The sequence below is a fragment of the Pristis pectinata genome, chromosome 7 (genome assembly GCF_009764475.1).
Source record: "Pristis pectinata isolate sPriPec2 chromosome 7, sPriPec2.1.pri, whole genome shotgun sequence".
Lineage (NCBI taxonomy): Eukaryota > Metazoa > Chordata > Chondrichthyes > Rhinopristiformes > Pristidae > Pristis > Pristis pectinata.
The window spans coordinates 31,972,092-31,999,659 of NC_067411.1; the positions used below are offsets into that span (position 1 = coordinate 31,972,092).

The 27,568-nt window shown below is 40.2% G+C and overlaps 2 protein-coding genes across 3 annotated transcripts in view; one reads left to right on the forward strand and one right to left on the reverse strand.

Moving 5' to 3' along the window:
- The window catches only part of LOC127572788 (endoplasmic reticulum metallopeptidase 1), a 33,443-nt gene extending 26,011 nt beyond the window's left edge, over positions 1 to 7,432 (reverse strand). The window contains exons 1-4 of one of the 2 annotated variants that reach the window (XM_052020408.1): positions 7,013 to 7,414; positions 3,821 to 4,122; positions 2,317 to 2,444; positions 2,100 to 2,205 (exon numbers count right to left, since the gene is read on the reverse strand). In XM_052020408.1, the coding sequence (XP_051876368.1) occupies positions 2,100 to 2,205; positions 2,317 to 2,444; positions 3,821 to 4,122; positions 7,013 to 7,329 (853 nt within the window). In that variant the 5' untranslated portion in view covers positions 7,330 to 7,414. Of the gene's footprint in view, positions 1 to 2,099; positions 2,206 to 2,316; positions 2,445 to 3,820; positions 4,123 to 7,012 lie in introns of both variants that reach the window. The other variant, XM_052020407.1, reaches the window with a different exon arrangement.
- Positions 7,433 to 17,849: 10,417 nt separating this feature from the next.
- Positions 17,850 to 27,052, forward strand: mlana (melan-A). Its single transcript, XM_052020373.1, has 5 exons — positions 17,850 to 18,038; positions 18,330 to 18,422; positions 24,366 to 24,462; positions 25,496 to 25,612; positions 26,456 to 27,052. The coding sequence occupies exons 1-5, from the start codon at positions 17,911 to 17,913 to the stop codon at positions 26,522 to 26,524; spliced, it is 504 nt and encodes a 167-aa protein (XP_051876333.1). The 5' UTR covers positions 17,850 to 17,910; the 3' UTR covers positions 26,525 to 27,052.
- Positions 27,053 to 27,568: the final 516 nt, after the last annotated feature.

Genomic DNA, 27,568 nt, shown 5'->3' on the forward strand with positions numbered 1-27,568 from the left:
TTGCTCTGCTATTCAATCATAGCTGATTTATTTTTCCCTCTCAACCCCATTCTCCTGCCTTCTCCCCGCAACCTTTGACACCCTTATTAATCAAGAACCTATCAACCTCCGCTTTAAATATACCTAATGACTTGGCCTCCACAGCCGTTTGTGGCAATGTATTCCACAGATTCACCACCCTCTGGCTAAAGAAATTCCTCCTCATCTCTGTTCTAAAAGGACGTCCTTTTATTCTGAGGCTGTGCCCTCTGGTCCTAGGCTCTCCCACTACTGGAAACGTCTTCTCCACGTCCACTCTATCCAGGCTTTTTGCCTCAATTACTCTCCAGATTCAGATTAGTTTATTGTCATACACACCAGATGCAATGAAATTCCTTGCTCATGTGAAGCTCACAGAGTAAACAGCATACATGGTAATAATAAATGCAACAATAAGTACAGCAACCAGCACAAAACAAGTGAATGGTGCAAAAATTGCAGCACCACCAGGAAGGGAATCTGAAAGGAGGCGATTGGTTCAGGAGTCTGAAAGCAGTGGGGAAGAGGCTGTTCTTGAGTCTGGACATCTGAGCTTTCAAGATCCTGTATCTTCTCCCAGAAGGTGGAAGAGAAACAAGGGAATGGCCAAGGTGGCAGCATCCCTGATGACACTATTAGCCTTCCTGAAGCAACACATGGTGAAGCTTTCTTTCCTCCTTAAAACTTTTAAATCACTTTTACAAAGTTCTCAGTTATCTGCCATAAAGGTCAGTGTCAAGATTTGGAAAGCAACTTCCTTAAGATACTGTATAGCACTAAAAGGTGCATCATCAATGAGAGTTGTTAGCACTTTACTACAAAAGCAGAAGGCAATTTAGTCAGTTTAAGAGCAATTTTCATACCCAATAATAATCAGGTCAAACTACTCAACAACATTAAGAGCGTCAAAATTTCCACCTTTCCCCTTTCTTGATAACTCAGGTGCAATACTCTGGCCTTTGAAACATAACCTGTTAGGAAATCACACCTACACTGAGTTACACGGGGAGGCTAGCAGTATTCTTCTCAGATCAATGAATACAATGAGATTTGATAAGAACATTTCATGCCAATGCTCAGAATCACACAGCTTTTATGAAGTAGTGGAGAGACACACACACATGGCGAAGGAGCGGGGGGGGGGGGGGGGGCAGGGATGGCCAAGGGGCAGGCACAGAGAGAGGCACAGAACAAACAATCTACATTAATGAGGATGAAAAAAAAAGTAACTACAGGTTTGGATCTGCTCTTTTTTTTAAAAAAAAGCTTCTTGCTTAACACTTGTAATTAAACAAAACACGCATACACCAGCCACTGGATAATAACCAAAATCAGAGGATTGCCAGGGTATAAAATTAAAACCAGACCCAACCACAACCAATTTGAACACAAGCAGTGTCCTAGAACTTATCAATTTTTTGCCCCCCAGATCTGACCATAACTGTAAATATAACAACCTTCAACCTGCAGACACAAGAGACTGCAGATGCTAAAATCTGGAGCGAAAAAAGAACATACTGCTGGAGGAACTCAGTGGGTCGAGCAACATTTGTGGAGGCACAGAGATGGTCGACCTTCCAGATTGAGAACCTGTATCTGGTCTGGATAGGACGGCACCAGAACCTTAGGCATGCTGCTGACACGTCAGTAACACTGGGCAAACAAATGACCTGGACAATGTACAGAGCCAGTCAGTGCAGCAGGACTCCAACAATTCAATCAGAGCATAGCATCGACCTGACTGAGCATTTTTAGATTTTTTTTAAACTTAAATTTTTAAATTTTATTTATAATGTGGTAACAGGTCCTTCTGGCCCAACGAGTCCGCGCCGCCCATTTTAAACCCAAATTAACCTACCCATACGTCTTTGCAACGTGGGAGGAAACCCGAGCACCCGGAGGAAACCCACGCAGACACAGGAGAACATACAAACTCCTTACAGACAGCGACGGGAATTGAACCCCGATCGCTGGCACTGTAATAGCATCACGCTAACCGCTACGCTACCGTGCCGCCATGGGCCTGGGTCTGGTAGCCAGGCTATAACTCAACATTCGACCTGAATGAAACGAATAATTACCTGTCTGAAAAACAATCTCCTTCCCTCCTACGCCAGCAGCTTCTAGATTAATAAATGCCCTTACTAGCTTAGCCCAAGGGTGCTGTGTAATGAATCCATGGCTTGCCTGTCAAGAAAAAAGACAGAGACAGGTTGGTGAATTCAAAGTCAAGCAGATTTAACATTCCTTTACTTTTGTGTTGTTAATATTCAATGCTTTTTCAGTATTTCATCCTACCTGTAAAATATTTTCTTCCGCTCCATTAAAAACAACTATGATTGCATGTTGTAGAGGGGATGTAGACTTGGACAACACATTCAGAATTTCAAGCATAACTGCACAACTGACCGCATCATCACTGGCACCTGTCCAAATCAAAACAACCAAGTGATTCTTCACAAATTATTTGACGTATCAGTATTTATGCTGATAATCCAAAAAGGTACGCAGCACAACCACAGCAACATAGGACTATTTGTACGTTAAACAACATGAAATAGATAGAGCTAAGTGACCTCACTGCCAATGAGTCAGACAGAACCATCAAGGCAATGTCCAGCAGCTGCCTGCCAGAGCTGGTGTTGGGCAGGCTGGGCAGGTGAACAGCTCGGAGCCTGGTTTCAGCTTCTAACAATGGAGCTGCACCAACATTACATTAGCTTCCCTCACCTCCTAGTTGCAAGGCTTATTTTTGTGATACTGGCAAGAGCAGACTCGAATGTTCCCCACCACTGGCTACAGTCCAGGGAGAGGTCAAATGGAGATTACAACATGATCTTGCTGCCCACTGAAACTGTCGTCTACAGCTGCCTTCAAGAAAGAGGACCGGTTTCATAACATGAACATGGGCTCCTTGAAAAGTGGAGGCTTGCAGAGAACTACAAATAATTTTACTATGCCATGTGGAGTGGAAATGTATAAAGTAACGTGGGCAAATAAAGTACCAAAAGCACACTTTATCCTTAGATAACCAGTAAAAGAACAAGAGAAACTTGTGTTCCTGCAATTCACATCCGCCTCATGCTAAAGGCTGTGTCAGCATCATGACATCACTAAAAGGGAGCTTTATTTGTTTGCTGATGGCCAATCTTTTGGTCTTGAGTCTCCTGCACATTTCCTGGAATGACAGACATAAATGCAGAGACACAAGAGACTACAGATGCTGGAATCTGGAGCAACACATAAAAAGCTGAAGGAACTTAGCAGGTCAGGCAACATCCATGGAGGGAAATTACAGTCGAAGTTTTGGGCTGACACACTTCATCTGGACTAAACAATAGAGGGGAGATAGACAATATAAAGAGATGGAGGGAAGCGCAGACAAAAACTAATCCATCTCATGTTTCATTGTCTCACATGTGGTCTGTGTACTGACAACTGACACATGAAATACCAATTCTAACACAGAAACAGGGGACTGCAGATGCTGGAATCTAGATGAAAAACACTATGATGCTGGAGGAACTCAGCAGGCCAGGCAGCATCCGTGGAGAAAAGCATGCAGTCAATGTTTCGGGTGAGGACCTTTCTTTAGGAGGGTAAGAAGAAGGAAGAAGGGTCCTCACCTGAGACGCTGACTGCATGCTTTTCTCCACGGATGCTGCCTGGCCTGCTGAGTTCCTCCAGCATCATAGTGTTTTTCATACTAATTCTAACATGATTGCTTGGATATAAATACATTGCAGATCACCTAGTTATTATTTAGAGAAATAGACAGAAAAAACACAAAAATAAATTTTACCTGGGCTATTGGCCACAGAATCAAAATGGCAGTTTGCAAGCACAGCATGCTTTGCTCCATTCTTTGGTTCCAACTTCACAACAACATTAGCAACATTAGCATAATAACTGGTGAAACCTCCGAGAAAATCAATGCTGAAGAAGCCAGTCGGTCTCTGAACATCCACTGCAATGCTATGCACTGCTGTACTTCCTTCTTTAATTTTTTGGATCTGGTCCAGGAGGTAGTTCACAGTCAGGATTTCATTGGCAGGACTTCCAGCAGGCCTGGGTCCAAAATCAGTGATGTCCTGGAGATATTTCCTAACAAAAAGAAAGGTTTTGCTCTCTGATTACATGTAAAAACTTCACTGTTCATGTAGAAGAGGCAAAATTTCTTTATCATGCTTCTCATATACATATCGATAGCCTGTTCAAAATCTATTTGAACATGCAACTTTGGTACCTCTGGAGTTTAGGACTCTGGACGGCCTTTGGAGTTTAATTCAGACAAGTGCGAGATGTTGCATTTTCGAAAGTCAAATCAAGGTAGGACTTACAGTGAATGGGAGGGCCCTGGGGAGTGTTGTAGAACAGAGGAACCTTGGAGTTCAAGTACATGGTTCCCTGAAAGTGGAGTCACAGGTAGACAGGGTGGTGAAGGCAGCCTTTGGCACACTGGCCTTCATCAGTCAGAGCATGGAATATAAAAGTTGGGAGGTCATGGTGTGGGTGTACAGGATGCTGGTGAGGCCTCACTTGGAGTATAATGTTCAGTTTTGGTCACCCTGCTACAAGAACGATATTATGAATCTGGAAAGAGCGTAGAAAAGATTTACAAGGACGTTGCCAAGACTTGAGGGACTGGGTTATAGGGAGATGTTGGACAGGCTAGGACTTTATTCCTTGAAGCATAGGAGATTGAGAGCAGATCTTATAGAGGTGTATAAAATCATGAGGAGCACAGACAGAGTGAATGCACACAGTCTTTTTCCCCAGGGCTGGGGAAATTGAGAACTGGAGGGCATACTGTAAGTTTAAGGTGAGAGGGGAAATATTTAATAGGACCTTGAGAGGCAATTTTTTTTTTAAAAACACAAAGGGTGGTATGTATGTGGAATGAGCTGCTGGAGGAAGTGGTTGAGGCAGATACAATAACAACTTTTAAAGGCAGTTGGACAGGTACATGGATTGGAAAGCTTTAGAGTGATATGGGCCAAACGCTGGCAAATGGACTAGCTTGGATGGGGCATCCTGGTCAGCATGGACCAGTTGGACGGAAGGGACTGTTTCCATGCTGTATGACTATGACCTCGCGTAGCACTCCAGATGTGTCCCCATGAATTCAGTGCTCTAACACTAAGCAGGGTACCAATGTAGATCTTTCTATTTTCAGTTACCCTTATCACCTATCCAAAACAGCCAATAACTAGAAGCTTTTGCTGTACTGGTGATGATTTTATATTCCCCACATTCAGCAGTTCTGAGCAAAGCTGCCATCTGTTCTTAGTCATAAGCAAAAGAATGGAGATCAAAGTTCTGTATATCCCTAAATTCTGACTAAATTGCAATCCAGGACATAGGCGAAAGGAAAGCATTCCTGCAACACGTTTCCCTGACCTTAAATGCCCTATCTTTCACTGCTCGCGATTACATACAATTTATATGCCTATTTTAAAACCAATCCTAAAACAGGGAACTGGATTAAACAGGAAATTAAAGACTCTTTTTCCCTTCCTTGACAATAACTACTCAGACTGGAATAAAATTCTAAAGTACCTTGCACACAAGACAATTCTTCCCATTTAAGCCTCAAAAAACAATTCAATTAGTAAAGCTGTCACTGACAAAACCAGCCATTGCCTCAGCTCATATTCATGATCAATGGAGAGCAGTCTAGAACAGAAACCCTTCTATTACACAAATACAGGGTCACCTAGTACTTAGGCCTCAGTTAGATTGCTAAACTGCAACTAATTATATAGATAATATAGAGAATTTTGAAGTGTGAATCAGTCCGTTTCACTTTAGTCTAAAACTGCAGAAGATCTAATAAGTAGAGTTGTAAAAAGTTTTAGCTAAACATGTCTTCTAGATGAATAACCTACATTTTACTCCTGTTTCAGCTCAGAAGATCACATATACTGTGCTTCAATGGTAACATGAAATGTCTTGAACTTCCAGGGACATGTTTGAAAGACATTTCAATGACAAGGTTTTTCTCTTGCAGGAAACCACAGATACTTAAGAAGCATTTCATAACATCAGAGCTAGAGGTGGGTTACAAATACATTCTTAAACCTCAATGTAGAACTTGAATGAAGAACCTTTGCAACCGAGTGCAAACCTTACTAAGCAATAAACCAAATGACACCACAACATCTCCGGCTGGCTCCATTTTTAAACAAGAACTGACTAACATCCATGCAATACTTATGTCTACTGAAGCAACTATTTGTCATTACCTCACAGTGTAATTTAAGGAGCATTTAGACAGACACATGAATAGGCAGGGAAGGGTGGGATACGGGTCACGAGCAGGCAGATGTGTAGTTTAAATTGGCATCATGGTTGGTACTGGGGCAGAGGACCTGTTTCTGTGCTGTATTGTCCTATGTAATTATCACCTTACAATATGCTACAATTAGAAGTAATAAATGTATTAAATAGTTCGTAGCCTGTAAATTTCCAAAAGCCGCTTCAATCTTGCTCAGTTTGCTTTTGCCTAACTCTAATTGCCTGCCTCTTCCAAATTTGTGTGTGGGCCCAAAGAATGAGGCTCCATCAATAAATTAAGGACCAGGAATTGGCCTGCATATCAGACACCAAGGCAATGTAATAATTTTACAAAAAGAGTTCATTATTAATTACGCCCCCCTAAAAAGTGAAAACTTCAACTGGACGCCACTGCAAAAACTCAGCATCACCTTAAACGTTGGAAAGGACAAACTAATGATAAGGCAATGGGCACCATTCCAAAGCAGGAATTACAATTAGGCCACTAACCCAATGGGGTCTGTGGCTTAAAGTCCAACGGGTACGAACGACCCACTGGGGTGCGTAGCTCAACGTCCAACTGGTACCAACAACCCAATGGGATCTAGAGCTCAATATGCAACTGGAACCAGTAGCATAGTTGGGGCTCACTCTGTGCACTGCATTAACAGTGAGCAACGGGTGCAAGAGGGCGGGTTGCAGAGCTGAAGCCATTTACCTTGCCCTGAGTGCATTGAACACGTCTCCGTCACCGCTGGGCCCCGGCCCGGTCAGCAGCTGCTGCAGCGACAACTGGACGGCGGCCCAGAGCAGCAGCAAGTAGGCAGCCACCAACAGCCAGGCGGCCACTTCCGACACCTGCGCCGAGGCCTGCGGCAGCGCCGCCGCCACGCCGTGCAGGCCTCTCCTCGGCTGCTTCCTCGCTCCGCTCTCCCACTTGGCGGCGAGAGGCTCGGGCCCTCGGCTGCGGACCCCGCGGATCCGCATGTCGCGGCCCGGCTCCAGCTTCGCACCCTCCCTAACGACCGCCGCCATTGGAACACGAGCCCTAGCGACGGCTCACGCCAGCTGCAAAGGGACTGGCGGCAGCGGCAACCCAATTCCTCCTGCCTCTGATTCAACCCCCGCCCACTTCTGTGCAAATAACAACCCAAAGCAAGATTTATCTTTTCATGTACAAACAACTAATGCATTGCCCAATCAATTAAGCAATCGCCCTTTCAGAAAGTCACTGCCTCTACTTACTTGTAATTTCAAAGTCATTTGCAAATTGCATTCGCAGTTTTATTCGGTTCATGCCAAAAAGCGTTGCCAAGATATATTACAATCAAAATCTGTCTCTGTGCAACTATTTTGGAGGAAAGGCCCTCTCTAGAATTCATTGGAAGCAGTGGTGCAAATAAAGATAATTCCCTGTCATAGCTAATAGTACAAAATAGATTTTTTGCAATGGAATGTGCAATGTATAATTCAAAATCATAGCTTACTTTGACTGGACAAAACGAATTTCGTAATAAAAGATCATAGTCATCGGGAAACTGGATTTCAAAAGTAAGTTTGAAAGCATGTTTAAGCCACAGATTCCAGTCCCACTTCCTGATTTGAGTTTGAGCGAGCAGGCAGTTCAGAAAGTTTATTGCATTAGTGCTGACTGCTGTAACATGAAAGCAACAGATGGCTGTTCTCTGATGTATCCCAGGAGTTGTTCAAAGAATTGGCCTGGGCGCTATCAAAACAACCACCACTCAAATAGATTACAGGCAGTCCCCAGGTTATGACAGGGTTCCGTTCCTGAGAGTTGTTGGTAAGTCGGAAATCAACAACAGTGTGTGGAAGAGGATCATAGAAACAGCTCTGACACAGAGCGAGCAAGTGCAGGAAAAGCTGCTGCCAGCCGGCCTCACTGACTCAGTGAGTGAGCAAATGAATCTGCTGAGCGCTCCCAGCCCCCGACTGTTGCGGCTCAGGGATGGGGCGAGAAGGCACGACAAAGTGCACCGTTCTCACCCAGCAGAAGTTGCCTGCAGCCCCACAGCAACTGGCAAATCCATCCCTCCGGTATCCCAAACGCTTGCTCGTATGTACGGGATATTCATAAGTTGGGAGTTTGTAACCTGGGGAGGACCTGTGACTAGTCATTTATTTCATCAGTGAACGTGGGAGATTCCAATGCAAATTTATTACCCTATGGCTCATGTCCTATCAGAAATTAAAATAACAAGTTGAATGATGTAACATTTGCAACATCTTCTTTAAATTGACACATGGGATGTGGGCATAATACTACAGCAGTCATCCTTGCTGGCATCAAAAACATCACATGGCACAGCATAAAAGGATTGGCAGATCCTTAATAAGTTCAGTTGTGAGGATGTTACTGATCCACCCTCTTCCTTAAAGCTACTGATCTAGAGCTCCCTCTGTGAAACTTTTGGAAGAAGAAATGTTGAGCATGCCTCATTGTGCTCCACAGAGGGACTCTGGTTCAGATGATGATCTCGGAGAACTGCAAGGCAAGGAGCAAGATTTGCTAGCTTTTGGAAGACCTTCCCAATATCCACCCTCCCATCGACAGCAGGCTCTGTATTTTATCCAGGAGTTGACGTATCTCTGACACACTCTTGCTTCCAGAACATCATTGAGAATGAAGGAATTCTTGATGTTTGCCTTGACTGCTTCCCACCATCCAAGATAGGGGGAGGAGTAGGGAGTATTGAAGAGATAGGAAGGTTGCAGAGGGACCTAGACAGTTTAGGAGAATGGGCAAGGAAATGGCAAATGAGATTCAATGTAGGGAAATGTGCAGTTGTACACTTTGGAAGCAGAAATAAGCGGGCAGATTATTATCTAGGAGGAGAGAAAATCCAAAGCACGGAAGTACAAAGGGACTTGGGGGTACTCATGCAGGATACCTTAAAGGTTAACCACCAGGTCGGATCGGTGGTAAAGAAAGCGAATGCTATGTTGGCATTCATTTCGAGAGGTAGAGTGTATAAAAGTAAGGAAGTGTTAATGAGGCTCTACGGGGCACTAGTGAGGCCTCATTTGGAATATTGTGCGCCGTTTTGGGCCCCACATCTTAGGAAGGATGTGTTGACGTTGGAGAGGGTTCAGAGGAGATTTACGAGGATGATTCCAGGAATGAAAGGGCTTAAGTATGAGGAGCGTTTGTCGGCTCTTGGACTGTACTCGCTGGAGTACAGAAGAATGAGAGGGGACCTCATAGCGACATTTAAAATATTGATAGGAAAGGACAGAGTAAATGTGGCTAGGCTGTTTCCCTTGGTGGGTGAGTCCAGGATCAGAGGGCACAATCTTAGAATTAGAGGGTACAGTTTCAAAACAGAGATGAGGAAAAATTTCTTTAGCCAGAGGGTGGTGAATTTGTGGAACTCCTTGCCACGTACAGCAGTGGAAGCCAGATCAGTGGGGGGCGTTCAAGGAGGAGATAGATAGATATCTAAATAGTCAGGATATCAAGGGATATGGGGATAAGGCCGGTAATTGGGATTAGAATAGTTTTTTTTTTTCTTCTTCTTCCCCCATTCCCCATTTCTCATTTCTCATTTCTATTTCCCTTTCCTTGGAGCAGACTCGATGGGCCGAATGGCCTGCTTCTGCTCCCTTGTCTTGTGATCTTGTGATCCCACCAGTGTATCGTGCTTCACAGTTCTTGGGCAAGTGGAGCAGCCACTCTCCTGACTTTGTGGCCATTTCACCCAAACCTCCTCACCCTCCACCACTCCCTGATTATACTATGGAGGCAACAAACGGCAGAAATGGGAAACAGAACCATAGCACAAAGATAATTGCATTTTGTGCAAGCTACATTCTTTGAAAATGAGCAAATAAAAATGTAAACTTTGGCAGCAAGTCAGCTTGTAACAAAACCAAATGTACAATAATACAATGATCACAGGTTCCAGCTAATAGAGTTCCAAAAAAATCCAGAGCTCATGGTTGCAAATGCAGTCAATGCCTTTAATAACAGAGTCAAAATAAAATATTCCTCCTTAAGGAACGATCTTAATACCTTAAATTTTGTCAAAGTCTTTGGTCATCATTATGGCATTTTATTCCATTCATTATTTTATTTCTGCGTACTGTACATTGTTTATACATTAAAGGTGATTTATAAATTCAAGTTGTTACTTTGCCCTTAAAAATATAATAAAGCTCACTGTGATACAGCTGCCACAGGCACCATCATCCACTCAATACAGCAATAACAACTTCAACCACTATGTTCAATTGTAGTAAGCTCTAAAGGATGTAGAATCTTCAAAGGACATCCAAAGAAAAGCAAGATATGAAGGCAAAAGAGATGAGCTGTATGAACTAGATAGGATGCAATCTTGTCAAGGTACATAAACCAAAATATAGCATTGGAAATTAATGGTATAAGAGGTAAATCTTCTGTAATAATTCAAAGAAAGGTGGAATTGTACCGCCTAAGCAAGTGAATTTATATTAAGAAGTAAATTCCAGCTCTCTGGAATGACCACTTTACTGAAAAGACTATAGTTCTTAGAAATAATCAGCTGAACATTACGGTGTAAACAGAGACACTGGGATGTTCAAATTACAACTGGATTCTTGGCTGCAGGAGTTGTGTGATAGAGATGTGAATTTCAATGGCTGTAGTTTCCTCTACTTGTCAAAAGTGAGCCTAAACATAGTTGGGTTGGGTTTATGGGTTGGGGCAAGAGTTCTAATCGGACAATCTGAAGGTCCATTTTTCCCTGAATATTATGCTTGAATTCTCTCCATCTGCCAGTCTCTTGTTCCCCTCCATTCAGATGTGGGGGCTTGGTGGGATTTCTGACCAGCAGTGCAAAGTAGCAGAGAAAGCAGTAAAGTACACAAACTCAAATTTCCCATTTCTCCCAGAACAACAATTACTTGAATTTGCAACTTCAATGTGATAAATTGTTGGCTTCACATCAAAGTGAAGAATTGAATAAGAAGACATGCAATGATTTAGTGGCCCTATTTTCCCCAAGAAATGCCAACAGTTCTTCAGGGATTCTTCATACAACCATCGGGAAGCTGTGTAACTACACCCTGATTTTGCTCTTGGTCCAGTGACAGGGTACCACTCCTAAGAGGTTACATTGCTCACTGAATTTGCATCAGGTTAGAGCTGTTACAAGATTAACAATACTATTTGTTTCAATGGCTAGCCTGTGTGCATGAGAGAAAAGTTTCAGGTAATTCACACTTTCTGAATTGAATTAAGTATTAAATGCATTTACATTGTGTTTTAATTTGTTTAAACAGTTTTAATCTTATTTTTTAAATTGTATTTTTAATATTTTAAGAATTTGAATGTTTATGAATATCAGAGATACAAATATTCCGTTTGACTGCTGGTTCAGTTTGGTGGCATTTCTCTGCCAGTTGTCCAAGCATTTCAATGGGTTCCACAATCAGGAGGCCTTGAGGTCTGCCAGCTTTGTGCAGGACACTGCTGCCAGATATGTATTGCAGGAGAGCCAGTGAGTATTTTCAGGAGGGAATTCCTAAGCTTAGGCTGAAGATAAGGCTATTAATCATGGACAACAACAAATCAGGGATGTGCAGACCTGAATTGGTGGTCTCGAACATATTGAAGCACTACAGAGCTGTTGATAGGGAGAGGCGAGGTGGAGGGATTTGAAAAGAGGGAATTTTAAAATTAAGACATTGCCAGACTGAGATAGGATCGGGATGAGTGAGCATGTGTTTGCCAGGTGGATGTGATTTGGTCTGACTTAGAACATGAGCAGAAGTTTGGACAACAGCAAGTCCATGAAGGGTAGAGAATGGTAGGCCAGACAAGCTATTATTGGAACTTGGTATATAGAAGGGAACAGGGCTATTCAGACTGCTTCACCAACAATATAAAAAGGTGCTCGACATTGAATACCATTGAAGTACCAAAGGGTGGCCCAAACTGCATCCCTAAAAAACATAGAAACTTAGTTTTAACACTTATATTTCACCATCAGTTTATAAGAGTTGGAAAGCCTATTCAGCATAAAAGTCTCTGATTGCCAGATGAATTCTACACCGGGGGATCTCTTACAGTGGAAAAACTTTCAATTTATACAAATTAATGGAAATACTGATTTAGAATTTACATGAATCCAAATAGCCCACAGAGATAGTTATTGTTGGCAATTATGTGGTGGGCTATATCATTGTATGTGATCAGCCATTTAGTGCATGCATTGTGTACAACAGTAAATTATGTGACGTGCTGACACACAGAGCACACAGCAGTGATGCCAATGATGATTGATGGCACTGTTGCAATACTCTGGCATGAATGTATGCTTCAGAAACAGCAAGGGGCCTCAAATGCAGATACTCAAATACTGGAGGATAATTAAAGGGCCCATAGTCCTCAAGTGAAGCGATGCCTAGAATCTTAATGGATAGTCTCAATGTTGTCCATCTCATAGGTAAATTCTGCTTTTATTGGGGAATGCTAATCACACCGACCATTTCTCCAGTTTTCTCCTACAGCGATATATCCTGACTGTTATTGGTGATATATAGTACCCACTCTGATCACTCACCTACCACTCAAAAGCATGCTGCCCTCACTCACCCTCACTATGAGAGATAGTTGTTTACAACTTCAAGACCTGCTTGGACACACAAGAGACTGCAGATGCTGGAATCTGGAGCAACAAACAATCTGCTGGAAAAACTTAGCAGGTTGAGCAGCATCTGTGGGAGGAAAGGAATTGTTGAGGTTCTGAGTTCTGATGCAGGGTTTCGACCTGAAACGTCAACAATTCCTTTCCTCCCACAGATGCTGTTCAACCCACTGAGTTTCTCCAGCAGATTGTTTGTTGTTTTTAGTCCTGCTTCCATGTTGGGAGATTTTACTTTAATGCTTACACTTCTTGCATGACTTTGTAGCTAATTCATGGTTGCTGGACAAGATCTCACAAAAGTCAATTTTTCACAATTGATGCAGGCATGATGAATTACAAGTCATGCCTGAAGAAAGGCATGCCTCATAGCCTGAAATGAAACAGGCAGAGGTACCCATGTGGCATTGTTTAGCACCCAAATGAGTTTAGAAACATTTCTAGGCCAGTATATAAACATCTACAAACTGAAATCAATACTGCCCAGAGCAACTTTTTAACACCAGGACTTTCTCCATGTGGTTAAAGCAGCAGCATTGAAAAGACCCACAATTCAGAAAATACCTATACTAGTGTTTAATGTAGAAAAACAACAAAAAAAAATCAAGTGATCCAATTCTTGCACAGGTTTGTGAAAAATAATTTTTCAACTGCTATTTATTTATTGCCTCCAGTGTAATTATCATACACTGTACCTTTTTTTTTCAATGGAAGGTAACAAAGTGTACTTATATAATACATCAGACCAACTTTTTCAATGAAATAACAAAATGAAAATCCAGGCTATCAATCTAAAATCGGACTGGAACTTCTATGCAATGCATCCCCTAAATCCATCTTCTAAAATCAATTCCATACCAAGATCTCTCCTTGGCCCCTATTTCCCATCCAGGTGATTCCTTTTGGCCGCAGCACCTGGCTTCCGTTTCCATGTCTATACTGATTACAGCCAGTTCTATCCCACCACCAACTCTCCTTGCACTCTCCAATGTCTCCAAACAGGCTGCCTGTCGAACACCTAGTACTAATGGAGCAGAACTCTCTTCTAACTATTAGGAAGGCCAAAGCCATTCCTGCCAGAAAGTCCATTCCTGAAACACCAACTTTACTTCCCCTCATTGCACTGCCTGCCACTGAATCAAACTGTTCACAGCTCTGGTGTGATGTTAGGACATCTGTGCCATCATTAGGTCAACCGATTTCCACCTCAGTGTCACCCTGCCTCTGCTTGTCTATACTGAAACACCTTCCAACCATGGTCTCCCTCAGACTCAAACATTTTCTCAAAATTGTATAACCATTTGATGTTGTAAAGAGATAATGCTAATTAAATTAATGAATCTAACAGCATAACAGGAAAAATAAACCTTTGCACGATTTTCATGTTGAATTACATCTTTAAAATATTATCATTGTTTGCAAAGGCAAATAGCACAGTTAATCTGCATACAACTATGTCCCACAAATAACAATGAGATAAATAACTAGGCAATTTTACTAATGCTGATGACATTTAGCCAAGAGACAGGTACTGTTGGACACTTTCATATATCACTTCTCAGTTTAGTAATTAGATAGCACGGTGCAAGAAAATAACATAATAATTCTGGGTGCAGGAATTTACATTGCAGGATATTTTGTGCACTGTATACTTCAAATACATCGAAATTGAGAAATATAGTCACAAAAATGCACATTCTGCTCTCAATAAAGGATGGTGATCACTTTGATCACTTTGCACTAAAATGGTCTTTTTTTTGTTCTAATTGTGTTTTTTTTCTTGTTAAAAATTATGTATAATTTATGGTTAATTTATGTTTTTCCCATGAATGCTGCTTATATGATGCTATGTGCCCATGATGCTGCTGCAAGTAAGTTTTTCATTGCACCTGTGCATACATGTACTTGTGCATATGACAATAAACTCCACTTTGACTTTGAAATTATAGCGTTATAATTTGTTCACGTTAGTCTCATTTGCCTGCTTTTGGGAACAAAGTGTAATTATAATATACCATACCTACTTTTTCAATGAAGTAACAATGTGAAAATCCAGGCCATCAAATTAAACTGGAACTTGCATGCAACGCATCCCATATCTCCCTATCCGAGCTAGTCCCATTTTCCTGCATTTGGCCAAAAATGCTCCAAAGCATTTCTATCCATGTACCTGTTATACGGTAAATATTTGTTACTATTCCCATAGGCTGTTTCGATCTGACTGTCTATATAAAACATATGATATATGAGAATTAGAACATACTTGTTAAGCAGCCTCTTGGGATCAAGGATGATTCACTTTCACTCCTGTTTCATCTGTTCTGAAGTGGCCAGTGAGGCCGTTGCAGGGATCGCAGACTCTTCCCCACATTTGCAGACTGTTCCCAAAACTTCACTGCCATCTCACTTCTGAATAAAATATGCAAGTTTCCAATTCTTCAAAGTGGCACTGCAAAAAGTCAAGAATTAAGAGATCAATGCTTTTGATTAACAACTTTTATTGCAGCAGGTAGTCTATCAGAGAGATGGCTGCGAATATAATGCACCAAAAGCACTGTAATTCAACAGTTTTCATATGTTCTGCAAGTCCACTTTTGAGTCCACTCTTCACTGGATATTAAGAATCCAAAGTTAATAAAGAAAATAACACTCAAATCAGAATGCACAAAAATAGTAGCATTAATCACAAATAGTGCAAAATAAAAAAGAAAGTCACAACATGCGTGGAATGAACAAATTATCTTGATCATGAAAATAAGCAGTTTAGAATAAGAGACAAAGCTCAATCTCACTACACTCCTGGTGTCCTTTAAAAACAAAGCATTTATTATATTACATCTAACAAAGACATTAAAAATTGTTCTGAATACATTTTCACTTTATATTAAGTTATTAGTCAAAACAAGATAACTAAGAATATTCTCGGAATGTAACTCACAAGAGAACATATTGATATTGTCTACTCCAAGTCTGAAGCTTGGGCTGTTTGCAGGATTGCAGAGACCTGATGAGACTTATGACGTTAATGCTACAAGGTCTACTAACTTTATTTTTATTTCTCTGTTTTACAATAGAACTAATTTGTTCTTTAAATAATCAGGATAGATTCAATTATGAGGCAAATTGTGCATGATCTGTGGCAGATGACCTTTGCACCATGCTCTTTTAATGTTGTAAAGTTTCTACATTCTGTTACTCTTTGCAATTCTTATAGTTGTTGAATTTTATCATTAGGCTGTGTCAAAGTTGCATTTTATTTGTTGAGCTGGGAACTGAGTCAGCTGACATGATTTTACATAGTCATAATACTCAATTTACAGAAGACTTTTGTATGAACATGTCTATTTTTATATTGCTAATAGAATTGTAACCATAGCTCCCATACCATGATAATCTCACATGGATCAGCAGTTAAAAATACAAAGAGATCAGTAAGTGAACTTGGCAAATAATACATTCTATATTCTGACCCCTTGGGGCAAGAGTGAAAATGTGCTGCATCATTTTAAATAAAGAATTGTTTGTCATTGAAAAGCCAAAGGCGTAATGATATTTGGACATCTTTTCAGAGGCAGAAAAACCATGAAAGGAAAAACTGTAAGACTGTTGCTCATGTGCACCCCTGATCATTCCTTCATGATTCCAATACCATAAACAGAAAAATGTCCATTCAGCTGAACATTAGGGCTTGCTAGAGCAATAGGGACAAGCTATACATTGTAAATGTTGGAGGACATAAGAGAAAATAGAAACTTGGATGAAAAGGATGAATCAATTCAGGTTTTCAAATAATTGCTATTCGTTAATTGCAAAAACATTTCCTTACCAGGTACCATGAAAACTTTTTAAAGCTTACTGTAGACAATGCACTTAATATTTACCCAGTCTTCAACCCCAACAAAACTTTAGTTAACCTTCCCATGCTTGTATTTAAACCAGAATTTTTGCTGAACAAATCTTTTATATTAAATAATTATCTGATAGAATTAACATTATGTGGCAGATCCCAGATCTAATTTGGCAGAAGCAGAATATTCCAAGTCCGATGCTCACAACACCCTTGCATTCGACATTAGATGGATTAGAGCTCTCATGCCTGGATGTGCTAAGTAGTCAAGTGCCCTTTCAATCTTCTAGGCACTTGTTAAGTATATTTATTAGTCCCATCAGAGACTGGGTAATATATCATAGCCCTGCGGGAGTTTTTGAAAACAGTTTAAAGAATTGACTTGCAAGTGCAATTTCTTGCCTAGATTTGAGCAAGTTACACAATATTTGCAAATGGAATACCTTAACTACCAATATATGATGGTCTCTGGAATCTCATTAGCTGATAACTGAAGCTGGAATCACCCTGTACTCCTTTCAGGATCAGATACCAAGAAATAACACTTCCCAACTAAACATATCTCAGCTTTGACACTTATTCCTGGCTGCATAATACCTTTAATTCAGTTTTATGATCAAGGTAATGTACCTATTCCATGCGTGCCGTGACTTCTTTTTTGATTTCATGCAAAATTATTATACTTGGGATTAGTGCCACTGAACAGTCTGATTTGAGTGTGTCATTTTCTGTGTGAACTTTGGATTCTTACCAAAGATAGACTTGCAGCTAACCCAAGGGAGCTGGAATGGAGTGCGGGTGGAAACAAGGAAAAAGAAAGAATAACCCATGATCAGGAATAGTGAAAATAAATTTTTGCTCTAAACTTTTGTGCCTGTCTCAATTATTAAATGGAACTTGTGCCTCTTTAGAGCAGATTAGGAGCACTGGGAGAAATTGCATGTCAGAATGCACCACAGGGAGGTGCTATTTAGATTCAGAAATGAATTTCAGTCTTGGGCTCATAAAACAGGCAGATTAATCTTGAAACTTCTGACAGTTTTGTTTTTTTATTCATGCTGGTTTGCTGCTTATTCATGCCAATTAGAGCTAAAAGAAAAATCCTGCTGGCCAGGCCTTGATCTCATGACAGTCATGAGAACTCCAGGCAGGGGGTTTGGGGGTGGAATACAAGGGGAGGCATTGCTAATACCATCACTACTCAGCCCTGGAATTAAGACCTTGTCAGACGTCAACACCAGTTTCCAGCAAGGGTAAGTTACTAGTGCCCATTGCGGCAATCAAAATAATGCATTTTGGTTCAGTTTTAATTCAATCAAATAATCTTTAAATATACAAGATTTGCTCAAAATTTAATGATGTAATTGCAGCTGTTCTCTCTACCTTTTATAACAAGATTAGTATTAAACTCAAAGAGTTTTCACTGAGTAATATTGAAGTTTATATTGCCATTGCTGTTGATGGTTTATCTTCCGAACAGTCTAAATGTTTCACATTGAATATATTCCAGGAATATGTCATGTTTGTGCTTTTTTGTTTCTTAGACTAACTGACCCTACAGAAATGCCAAAATCTGATTATGTTCTGCAAGGAGGTTTTGGTTCTAGGGGGGATGGACTTTACCTGAAATTAGAAGAGTAAGTTTGAACATCCTTTGGTTGAGAACACTAGCATTTTGATCACTTTTTTTCCATCACTACTTCTGAGCTAACTTAATACTGGTCGTTAGCACCAGTGGTATTAATTGCTGATAGTCTTTAAACACTGTTCAACGGGTTATGTAGTTTATACATCTGCTGTCTCAACCAAGATCTGATTTTGACAATTGTCTGTAAATTACAACATGAGTGCAATTTAAAAGTTCTCTGCTGTAAAATAAGTTTACTGTAATTCTGTCTAAAGTATTGTCGATTTCACATACATAAAGTTTCATAAATTGTTGAAAAGACTAAAAATATCTTTGCTGGACTTATGGAAGGGAGACGGGAAGCAGAATGTTATTGTCATAAATTATCTTCTTGCAGCTAACTATGCAGAAATGCAAGAACAAGTAAATTGAACCAGGAAATGTGTTATTTACATGTGTTTTATTGAATTGCTTGTTGTGGCTACTGCTAATAGATAAAACATGTATTGACAGTGTCTCCCTCATTAAAAAGGGTACATTTAAGGATACACCAGTTAAGTGCACAGGGAAGAATTAAATTGTAAATGTTGATGGAGTGAGTTTAAGCAAAGTGGGAGAAGGGTCCTGTGGAGCACCATCATATACCTGTTAAGCTGCATGACCCAATTTTGTGCTATAAATACTATGTTCTGACACATTTTCCATAAAATTACAAAGACGAAAGAGTGGAGCTTTATATATTCAGGCTGAGGACAAATTAGGAAGTATCCCTTGTTGCTACTGTGGAACAAGTGTAACTTTGGTATCCAAAACTTCAATAACATTGCCTGAGACGTAGGTTAGTTTATAATTTCACATAACACAAAGCTCACTAAAGTCATGTGTCAGGAAGACCCACTTTCAGTATGTCTTCTTGGAAATCATTCTTGTTGATCTAGCAACAAAAAGAAATCACTCTTGTGCAATGTAAAAACAGGTCAGAATTGCGTTTTAAATGGTGTGAAAATGTTGCAGTTCTGTTGATATCATACTCATTCAATAAAAGGGTTGAAAACTCAAGAGTAAGTGGCAACATGAATACAAATGTAGATTAATTTTTAAACAAAAATACCAACAAGAGAAAGTTTTTCTTGTACAAATTATTTTTGAGCATTAAAAGTCTGTTAATCTTATAAATACTGGTGGTTTTTTCAGAAAAATTATCACAGTATATCTTTTTATTTTGCATATAAACCGATGTTCTATTCTGCTGTAGATCAATGCCTCTTCTCTTTCTAAATAAAGTATTTTTCCCTGAAGACAATGTCCATTAAAACTGGTAAACATGCAGCTTGACATTCAAGTTTTGCCCTTTCAGAATTGAATGACCGAATTCATTATGATATCCTAGAGGGAAGGAGAAGCAGAGTATAAGGTATAAAAGTAGTAGGGTGGATGGGCTAAAGTGCATTTACTTAAATGCAAGAAGCATCAGAAATAAGGGTGATGAACTGAGAGCTTAGATAAATACATGGAACTATGATACTGTGGCTCTTGCAGAGACTTGGCAGTCACCAGGGCAGGAATGGATACTGAATATTCCCGGATTTTAGTGTTTCAAAAGGGATTGGGGGGGGGGGGGGAGAAGAGGAGGAAGGGTGGCATTACTGGTCAGGGATACTATTACAGCCGCAGAAAGGGTGGATCATGCAGCAGGATTCTCTCTAGAGTCAGTATGGGTGGAAGTTAGGAACAAGAAAGGAGCAGTTACTCTACTGGGAGTATTCTATAGGCCCCCTGGTAGCAGCAAGGATACTGAGGAACAGATCGAAAGGCAGATTTTGAAAAGGTGCAAAAATAACAGGGTTATCATCATGGGAGACTTCAACTTCCCAGATATTGATTGGCGCCTGCTTAGTGCCAAAGGTTTAGACAGGGCAGAGTTTGTTAAGTGTGTCCAGGATGGATTCCTGTCACAGTATGTTGACAGGCCGACCAGAGGGAATGCCATATTAGATCTAGTTTTAGGTAATGAACCGGGTCAGGTGACAGATCTCTCAGTGGGTGAGCATTTGGGGGACAGTGACCACCGCTCCCTAACCTTTAGCATTGTCATGGACAAGGATAGGAGCAAAGAGGACAGGAAAATATTTAATTGGGGAAGGGCAAATTATGAGGCCATAATGCTGGAACTTGCAAGTGTGAATTGGGATGACATTTTTGAAGGGAAATGTACTATAGAGATGTGGTCACTGTTCAGGGATATCTTGCAGGATGTTAGGGATAAATTTGTCCCGGTGAGGCAGAGAAAGAATGGCAGGGTGCAGGAACCATGGTTGACATGAGAGGTGGAACATCTAGTTAGGAGGAAGAAGGCAACATACATAAGGTTTAGGCAGCAAGGATCAGATAGATCTCTTGAGGAATATAGGGTAGCAAGGAAGGAACTTAAGAAGGGGCTGAGGAGAGCAAGAAGGGGACATGAAAAGGCCTTGGCGAGTAGGGTTAAAGAAAACCCCAAGGCATTTTTCACTTATGTGAAGAGCAGAAGGATGACGGGTGTGAAGGTAGGACCAATTAGGGATAAAGGTGGGAAGATGTGCCTGGAAGCTGTGGAAGTGGGTGAGGTCCTCAATGAATACTTCTCCTCAGTATTCACCAAGGAGAGGGGCCTTGATGAAACTGAGGACAGGGTTAGTAAAGTTAATGTTCTAGAGCATGTTGATATCAAGAGGGAGGATGTGTTGGAGCTGTTAGAAAATATTAGGACAGATAAGTCCCAGGGGCCTGGCGGAATATTCCCCAGGCTGCTCCGCAAGGCGAGGGAGGAGATTGCTGAGCCTTTGGCTAGGATCTTTGAGTCCTCGTTGTCCACTGGAATGGTACCGAAGGATTGGAGGGTGGCAAATGTTGTCCCCTTATTCAAAAAAGGTAGTAGGGATAGTCCAGGGAATTATAGACAGTGAGCCTTACGTCTGTGGTGGGCAACCTGTTGGAAAGGATTCTTAGAGATAGAATCTGTGGGCATTTGGAGAATCATGGTCTGATCAGGGATAGCCAGCATGGCTTTGTGAAGGGCAGACCATGTCTCACAAGCCTGATAGTGTTCTTTGAGGAGGTGACCAGACAGATTGATAAGGGTAGTGCAGTAGATGTGGTCTACATGGATTTTAGTAAGGCATTTGACAAGGTTCCACATGGTAGGCTTCTTCAGAAGGTCAGAGGGCATGGGATTCAGGGAAGTTTGGCCATGTGGATTCAGAATTGGCTTGCCTGTAGAAAGCAGAGGGTTGTGGTGGAGGGAGTGCATCCAGATTGGAGGGTTGTGACTAGCGGTGTCCCACAAGGATCGATTCTGGGACCTCTGCTTTCCATGATTTTTATTAATGACTTGGATGAGGGGGTAGAAGGGTGGGTTGGCAAGTTTGCAGATGACACAAAGATGGGTGGTGTTGTGGATAGTGCGGAGGATTGTTGAAGATTGCAGAGGGACATTGCTAGGATGCAGGGCTGGGCTGAGAAGTGGCAGATGGAGTTCAATCCGGAGAAGTGTGAGGTGGTACACTTTGGAAGGACAAACTCCAAGGCAGAGTACAAAGTTAATGGCAGGATTCTTGGTAGTGTGGAGGAGCAGAGGGATCTGGGGGTCCATATCCACAGATCCCTGAAAGTTGCCTCACAGGTGGATAGGGTAGTTAAGAAAGCTTATGGGATGTTAGCTTTCATAAGTCAAGGGATCAAGTTTAAGAGTCACGAGGTAATGATGCAGCTCTATAAAACTCTGGTTGGACCACACTTAGAGTACTGTGTCCAGTTCTGGTCGCCTCATTATAGGAAGGATGTGGAAGCATTGGAAAGGGTGCAGAGGAGATTTACCAGGATGCTGCCTGGTTTAGAGAGTATGCATTATGAGGAGAGACTAAGGGAGCTAGGGCTTTACTCTTTGGAGAGAAAGAGGATGAGAGCAGACATGATAGAGGTGGACAAAATATTAGGAGGAATAGATAAAGTGGACAGCCAGCGCCTCTTTCCCAGTGCACTAATGCTCAATATAAGAGGGCATAGCTTTGAAGTAATGGGGTGGGAAGTTCAAGGGAGATATCGAAGGAAGGTTTTTTTTTACCCAGAGAGTAGTTGGGGCATGTAATGCGCTGCCTGGGGTGGTGGTGGAGGCAGGCACATTGGTCAAATTCAAGAGATTACTAGATAAGCATATGGAGGAATTTAAAATAGAGGGATATGTGGGAGGAAGGGGTTGGATAGTCTTAGGCGAGGTTTAAAGGTCAGCACAACATTGTGGGCCTAAGGGCCTGTATTGTGCTATACTGTTCTATGTTCTATTACACCATCCGCCCAAAGATATTCCTTATGAACACAGGACTGACTCCAAAGAGGCAAAGCTATAGTACAAAGTCACCACTGTTAACCAGGCTTAAATACCACCATTATGTTAAGATATCTGTAAGTCAGAGCTTTTTAAGACATCAATGTCTGAAGCTATAAATTTCTATTAAGTGAATACACCTCTAAACATTTGTAGAAAAAGCATCCTATTTTACTTCGTGCAGTTACACCAATATTAGCCAACTGCATAAATACATAGAAAACATTTATTTTAAAAATGGGTTAATTTATAAAGCATTACAGTAACTTAAAAATACCAATTTTCAATTTAAAGGTGAACCTAACAGTTGTTAATCTGACATGACAAACTCAAGTGCAACTGCCCTCTTGTAAAAGATTGTTGGAGGATTATGTAGAATAAATCTGTACTATCTAACAATTTTGACACTGTTGTGCAATTTGTCAGCATCTGAAAATGGCTGAATTATATAAATAAAACGGTAATGTTGCATTTACTGTTGGGATGAACCACCTTCTGGAGTCATAGAGCACTACTGCATGGAAACAGGCCCTTCAGCCCAACCTGTCCATGCTGATCATGATGCTCACCAAGCTTGTCCCATTTGCCCGTGTTTGGCCCAGATCCCTCTGAACCCCTCCTATCCATGTACTTATCTAAATGTCTTTTAAATATTATTATTGTATCTGCCTCAACCACTTCCTCTAGCAGCTCATTCCATATACGCACCACCCTCTGGGTGAAGAAGTTGACCCTCAGGTCCCTTTTAAATCTTGCCCCTCTCAGCTTAAACCTATGCCCTCTAGATGTTAGTTCTCCTTCCCTTGGAAAAAGACTATGTGCATTCACCCTATCTATACCCCTTTTGTGAAGGATTTTTGTTATCCAGAGATATCATGGCCAAAAATTATACCCTTATGAGATTGCTTTGTTATAGTAAAGTCATTTTCTGACATTGAAAGTCTTTGCCCATTTTTGATATACTGACCTTTGGTGGAATGCAACATATATTTATACTGGGCTAAAGGAGTTAAATTATAAGGGCAATGTGCATAAACAATGCTCATTTTTCCTAGCTTATCAGAAATGGAATGGTGATTTTGATAAAGTGTTTAAGATTAATAAAGGATAAACTATTAATGTCTAAACTACATTTTCTGATGGAATAATTCAGAACAAGGAGAAATAATCTTAAAATTAGACCCAGAGTGTTTACAGAGTTATGAAGCACTTCTTGACACAACAGTTAATCAAACTCTGGTCCACCCAAAAACTTGTAGGGTCAAAATGAGGGAAAACTGAATATTTCCAAAATAAGACAGATTTTTAACAGGGAATGATATTAAAGATTACAAAACCAAATTAGGACAAAACAGCTGAGGTATAAACATACAGTGAAATAGTGGTTCCGACTTAAGGGACTAAATGTTCTATTCCCAAAAGAGTGTCAAGGAGCCTAATTATGGTCAGATCTAATCAAGATTTAGGCTACAATGACATCCTAATAATTATTGAAATAAATTTTAAAAATGTATTTTCTATCAGATGGAAGGTAGGTGAACTTTAAAACTGGTACGAATTGATATTCTCATTTCCTTTTTTTTCTCCCAGGGCCATTGGCATTGCTGTTCTGGTTATAATCCTTGTAATTCTACTGATAATTGGGTGCTGGTATTACAAAAAACGCAATGGATACTTGATACTCCAGGTATACTTTATCATGTATCTGACTTTGCAGTTTCAAGGATGATGACCAAAGCCAGTTTAATGAAACACAGTAGAGTAATAGTGTATTCTGTGGAGAAAAGACGCAAAAGGAGAAGTTAAAATATGAACACAATGAACTGCAGATAATGGAAATCTGAAATAAAAACCTAATGCTGGAAATACTCAGCTCAGGCAGATTCTGTGGAGAGAGAAATAGAGTTAATATTTCTGAGAAAAGTTAGAACTCACAGATGAGTAGAGGAGAAGTGAGAATGGTGCAGAGAACAAAGGGAATATCTGGGCTAAGGAGGAGACCAAGAGAAACTATGATACAGATGGTGTTGGTGCTGGCAGAGAAAGGGTGGTGAAGACATTAAACTGGCCTGTCTGGAGGAGGTGTAAATAGAAGATGAATGAGGACACTTGTAAAGAAGAAAAAGTGCCGGAACTGTGGAGAGATAAAACACTTCAGTTAATGAAAATCTGACATAAAAGTATGCTGGAAACACTCAGCAGGTTCAGCAGCACCTGTACAGATGGAAAACCTGACATTTTCTAAAACCTCAGCTGGATTTAGTGTTTTTTCAGTCCAAAAAGAGTCCAGCAACTGCTGTTGGTTTACTGCAGTTGATTATATAAATTTTGCAGTATGTATTTTTACTAGCAATTGTATTTCAGAGATATCTGAAGATTAGCCTAAATATTTTGCCTGGAAAAAAGGCAACACAGGTGTTTATTATGAAAATTCATTATTTTTAAATAGAATCAAAAAGCAAAAAAAAACGATAGATGTTGGAAATCTGAAATAAAAACAGGAAATGCTAGAAATACACAGCAGGTGAGTTAGCATCTGTGTAGAAAGAAATAGATGACTTTTCATCACAACTAGGAATAGTCAGTTATAGTTACATTCTAAGTCCATAAATTTACAAACTACATTTCACTTTCATACTTGGTATTAATCATTGCATAGTCCATTTGAGGGATTACTGGTCATGCTCAGAGTGTGATTATTAATACATTTCTTATCTCAGAATCGACACGTACCTGATAATGCAGCGAGTTCCTTTATGCCATCCCTTCATCATAATGAAGAAGGAACCTCTTTGGAGACCAAAGTACCTATGAATGATTACACTCATTCAAATCTGGTAAGACCTTGCCTTTTCCATAAATTTATCCATTGGACAAATTTGTATTTCCAGGATATAGAAGTTTACCTAACTGTTTTTATTGAAGCTTTCTTGGCAAGTTGCATTGTGTATAAACTGGAAGATGAAATTACGTCCTTGATATTGAGGCAAAATACACCAACCTGGAAACACTTTCAACAATAAAAATCAAAAGTGATGTTCACTATAAAGTGGACTCTGAGGTTTTAAATGTGCAAGATGTGCAGAATTGTTGTGAAACAACTGAATAGCACTGACCTCATATGTCAAGACTGGCACCAGAGAAGAATAAATCGTGGTTGGCGAGACCAGAATTATACTGTGAGTGGCACCTCTCCGATGACTTGTGCCCACAACTATTTGTTAGGAGAGTGTTTTTTTTCCAATAATTGCAGAGAATAAACAGTTAAAAAGCCCGAGAAAGTCTATGGCCCAGCAGGTTCACCATTAAAACCTGATATCTCGCTGGACTTGATTGATACTTTGTCCACTGTAAACTGTCTCCAATAAAATCTGTGTTTTTGTATCATGCCTCAAAATCACAACTCTTAACTCATATCGTTCCTTTCATATTCTTGCAAAATTAAAGCCAAAATAGGACTACAATCTAAAGTTTTGTGGACCAAGTACTTTTTTAAAATAACTATGTTTAATTTGTTTCTTTTTCCTATATCATTACATAATTCTAAATTAAGCACTGTAAACCAAAACTATGATGCTGTAAACTGTTTACAATATTAAACAGTCCATCTGCTCCTGCCTTTTTGAGTTATCATGTACATTAGCCTTAAAAACAATTAATTTTTGTTTTCCATTTAACAGATTCCAAATGCTCCACCTGCGTATGATAAAATTGCTTCAGAGCAAATGCCACCAGCATATTTTCCTTGAATTGATGGTGCATGTTAGTTCAACACTTCCGATGAATCTTCATTCATTTTTGGTTATATAGAAATGTGATCTTTATTTGCTGTACATTAGTTGATGTCATATTTGCAGGTGCTGCAATAATCAACATTTATTCTGAATGTAAAATCTCAGATTACATAAAAGGGAGTGGAGGCTGTTCAGAATAACAGCTAACACTTAACAGAATGTTTAAATTTTAGTAAATGACTCAAACTGCACAGGACTGGTGAAATAAATGCTTGTCATGCAACATTATAATGTGGCTATCTGATGCACAAATTGCACCGTAAAGTTTCACCTGCTTGCCGCTGTGAAAACCCTAATCAAATCATGGGGCTTGTAATAACTTCCTGCTCCCAACATAAGGATGATGTCTTGGAGTTGCACTGGTTTTCCAGCAGAACTTTAGACTGGGTAGTGACCTGAAATTAAAACCCTAGCAATAGTTTCTGCTTCTGAAGTCATAAGAAAGAAGGTAGCAGCAAATTGCAAGCAACGTAGTATTGTTTAACAAAGTAGAACATACAGTTTTGTATGTTTACAATCAAGAAATAAATTTGTGTTCCTCTTACAAAATCTGAGCAGATCTATATTTATAATTCTTACTTTGCCTTAAAAAATTACAGAAGGGAATTGGCAAGGTTGTGGCATATTTGTTACACATCTTTTTTATTAACCCATATTATTCAAGAAGGTGGAGAGAGAAACAAGGCAAATATACAAGTGTCAGCTGCAGAATGTTTACATAATATTTATCATAAGGAGCAGAGAGAATGGGTGCTTGGACAACAATGATCAGAGCCAGCTTGGATTTATGTAGGGCGAATCATGTTTGAACAACGTAATTATTGATTTTTTGAATATCTCATTAACACATAGGCCAATTTCACAAAAATATCACTGTGGAGTTTTAGAAGGCATCCGATAATTTATTGCGCAAGAGATTAACGAGAAAGAAAATGCATGGAATTGGAATCTACATTGCTACAACCATTGGAAATTAGTTGGGAAAGACTCTGATGTGAC

Coding starts and splice junctions, on each gene's coding strand:
- mlana (XM_052020373.1), top strand. CDS start 17,911: ATGACAGTCATGAGAACTCCAGGCAGGGGGTTTGGGGGTGGAATACAA. Junction 18,039..18,329: donor AACACCAGTTTCCAGCAAGG/GTAAGTTACTAG, acceptor TTTGTTTCTTAG/ACTAACTGACCCTACAGAAA. Junction 24,463..25,495: donor ATGGATACTTGATACTCCAG/GTATACTTTATC, acceptor TTCTTATCTCAG/AATCGACACGTACCTGATAA.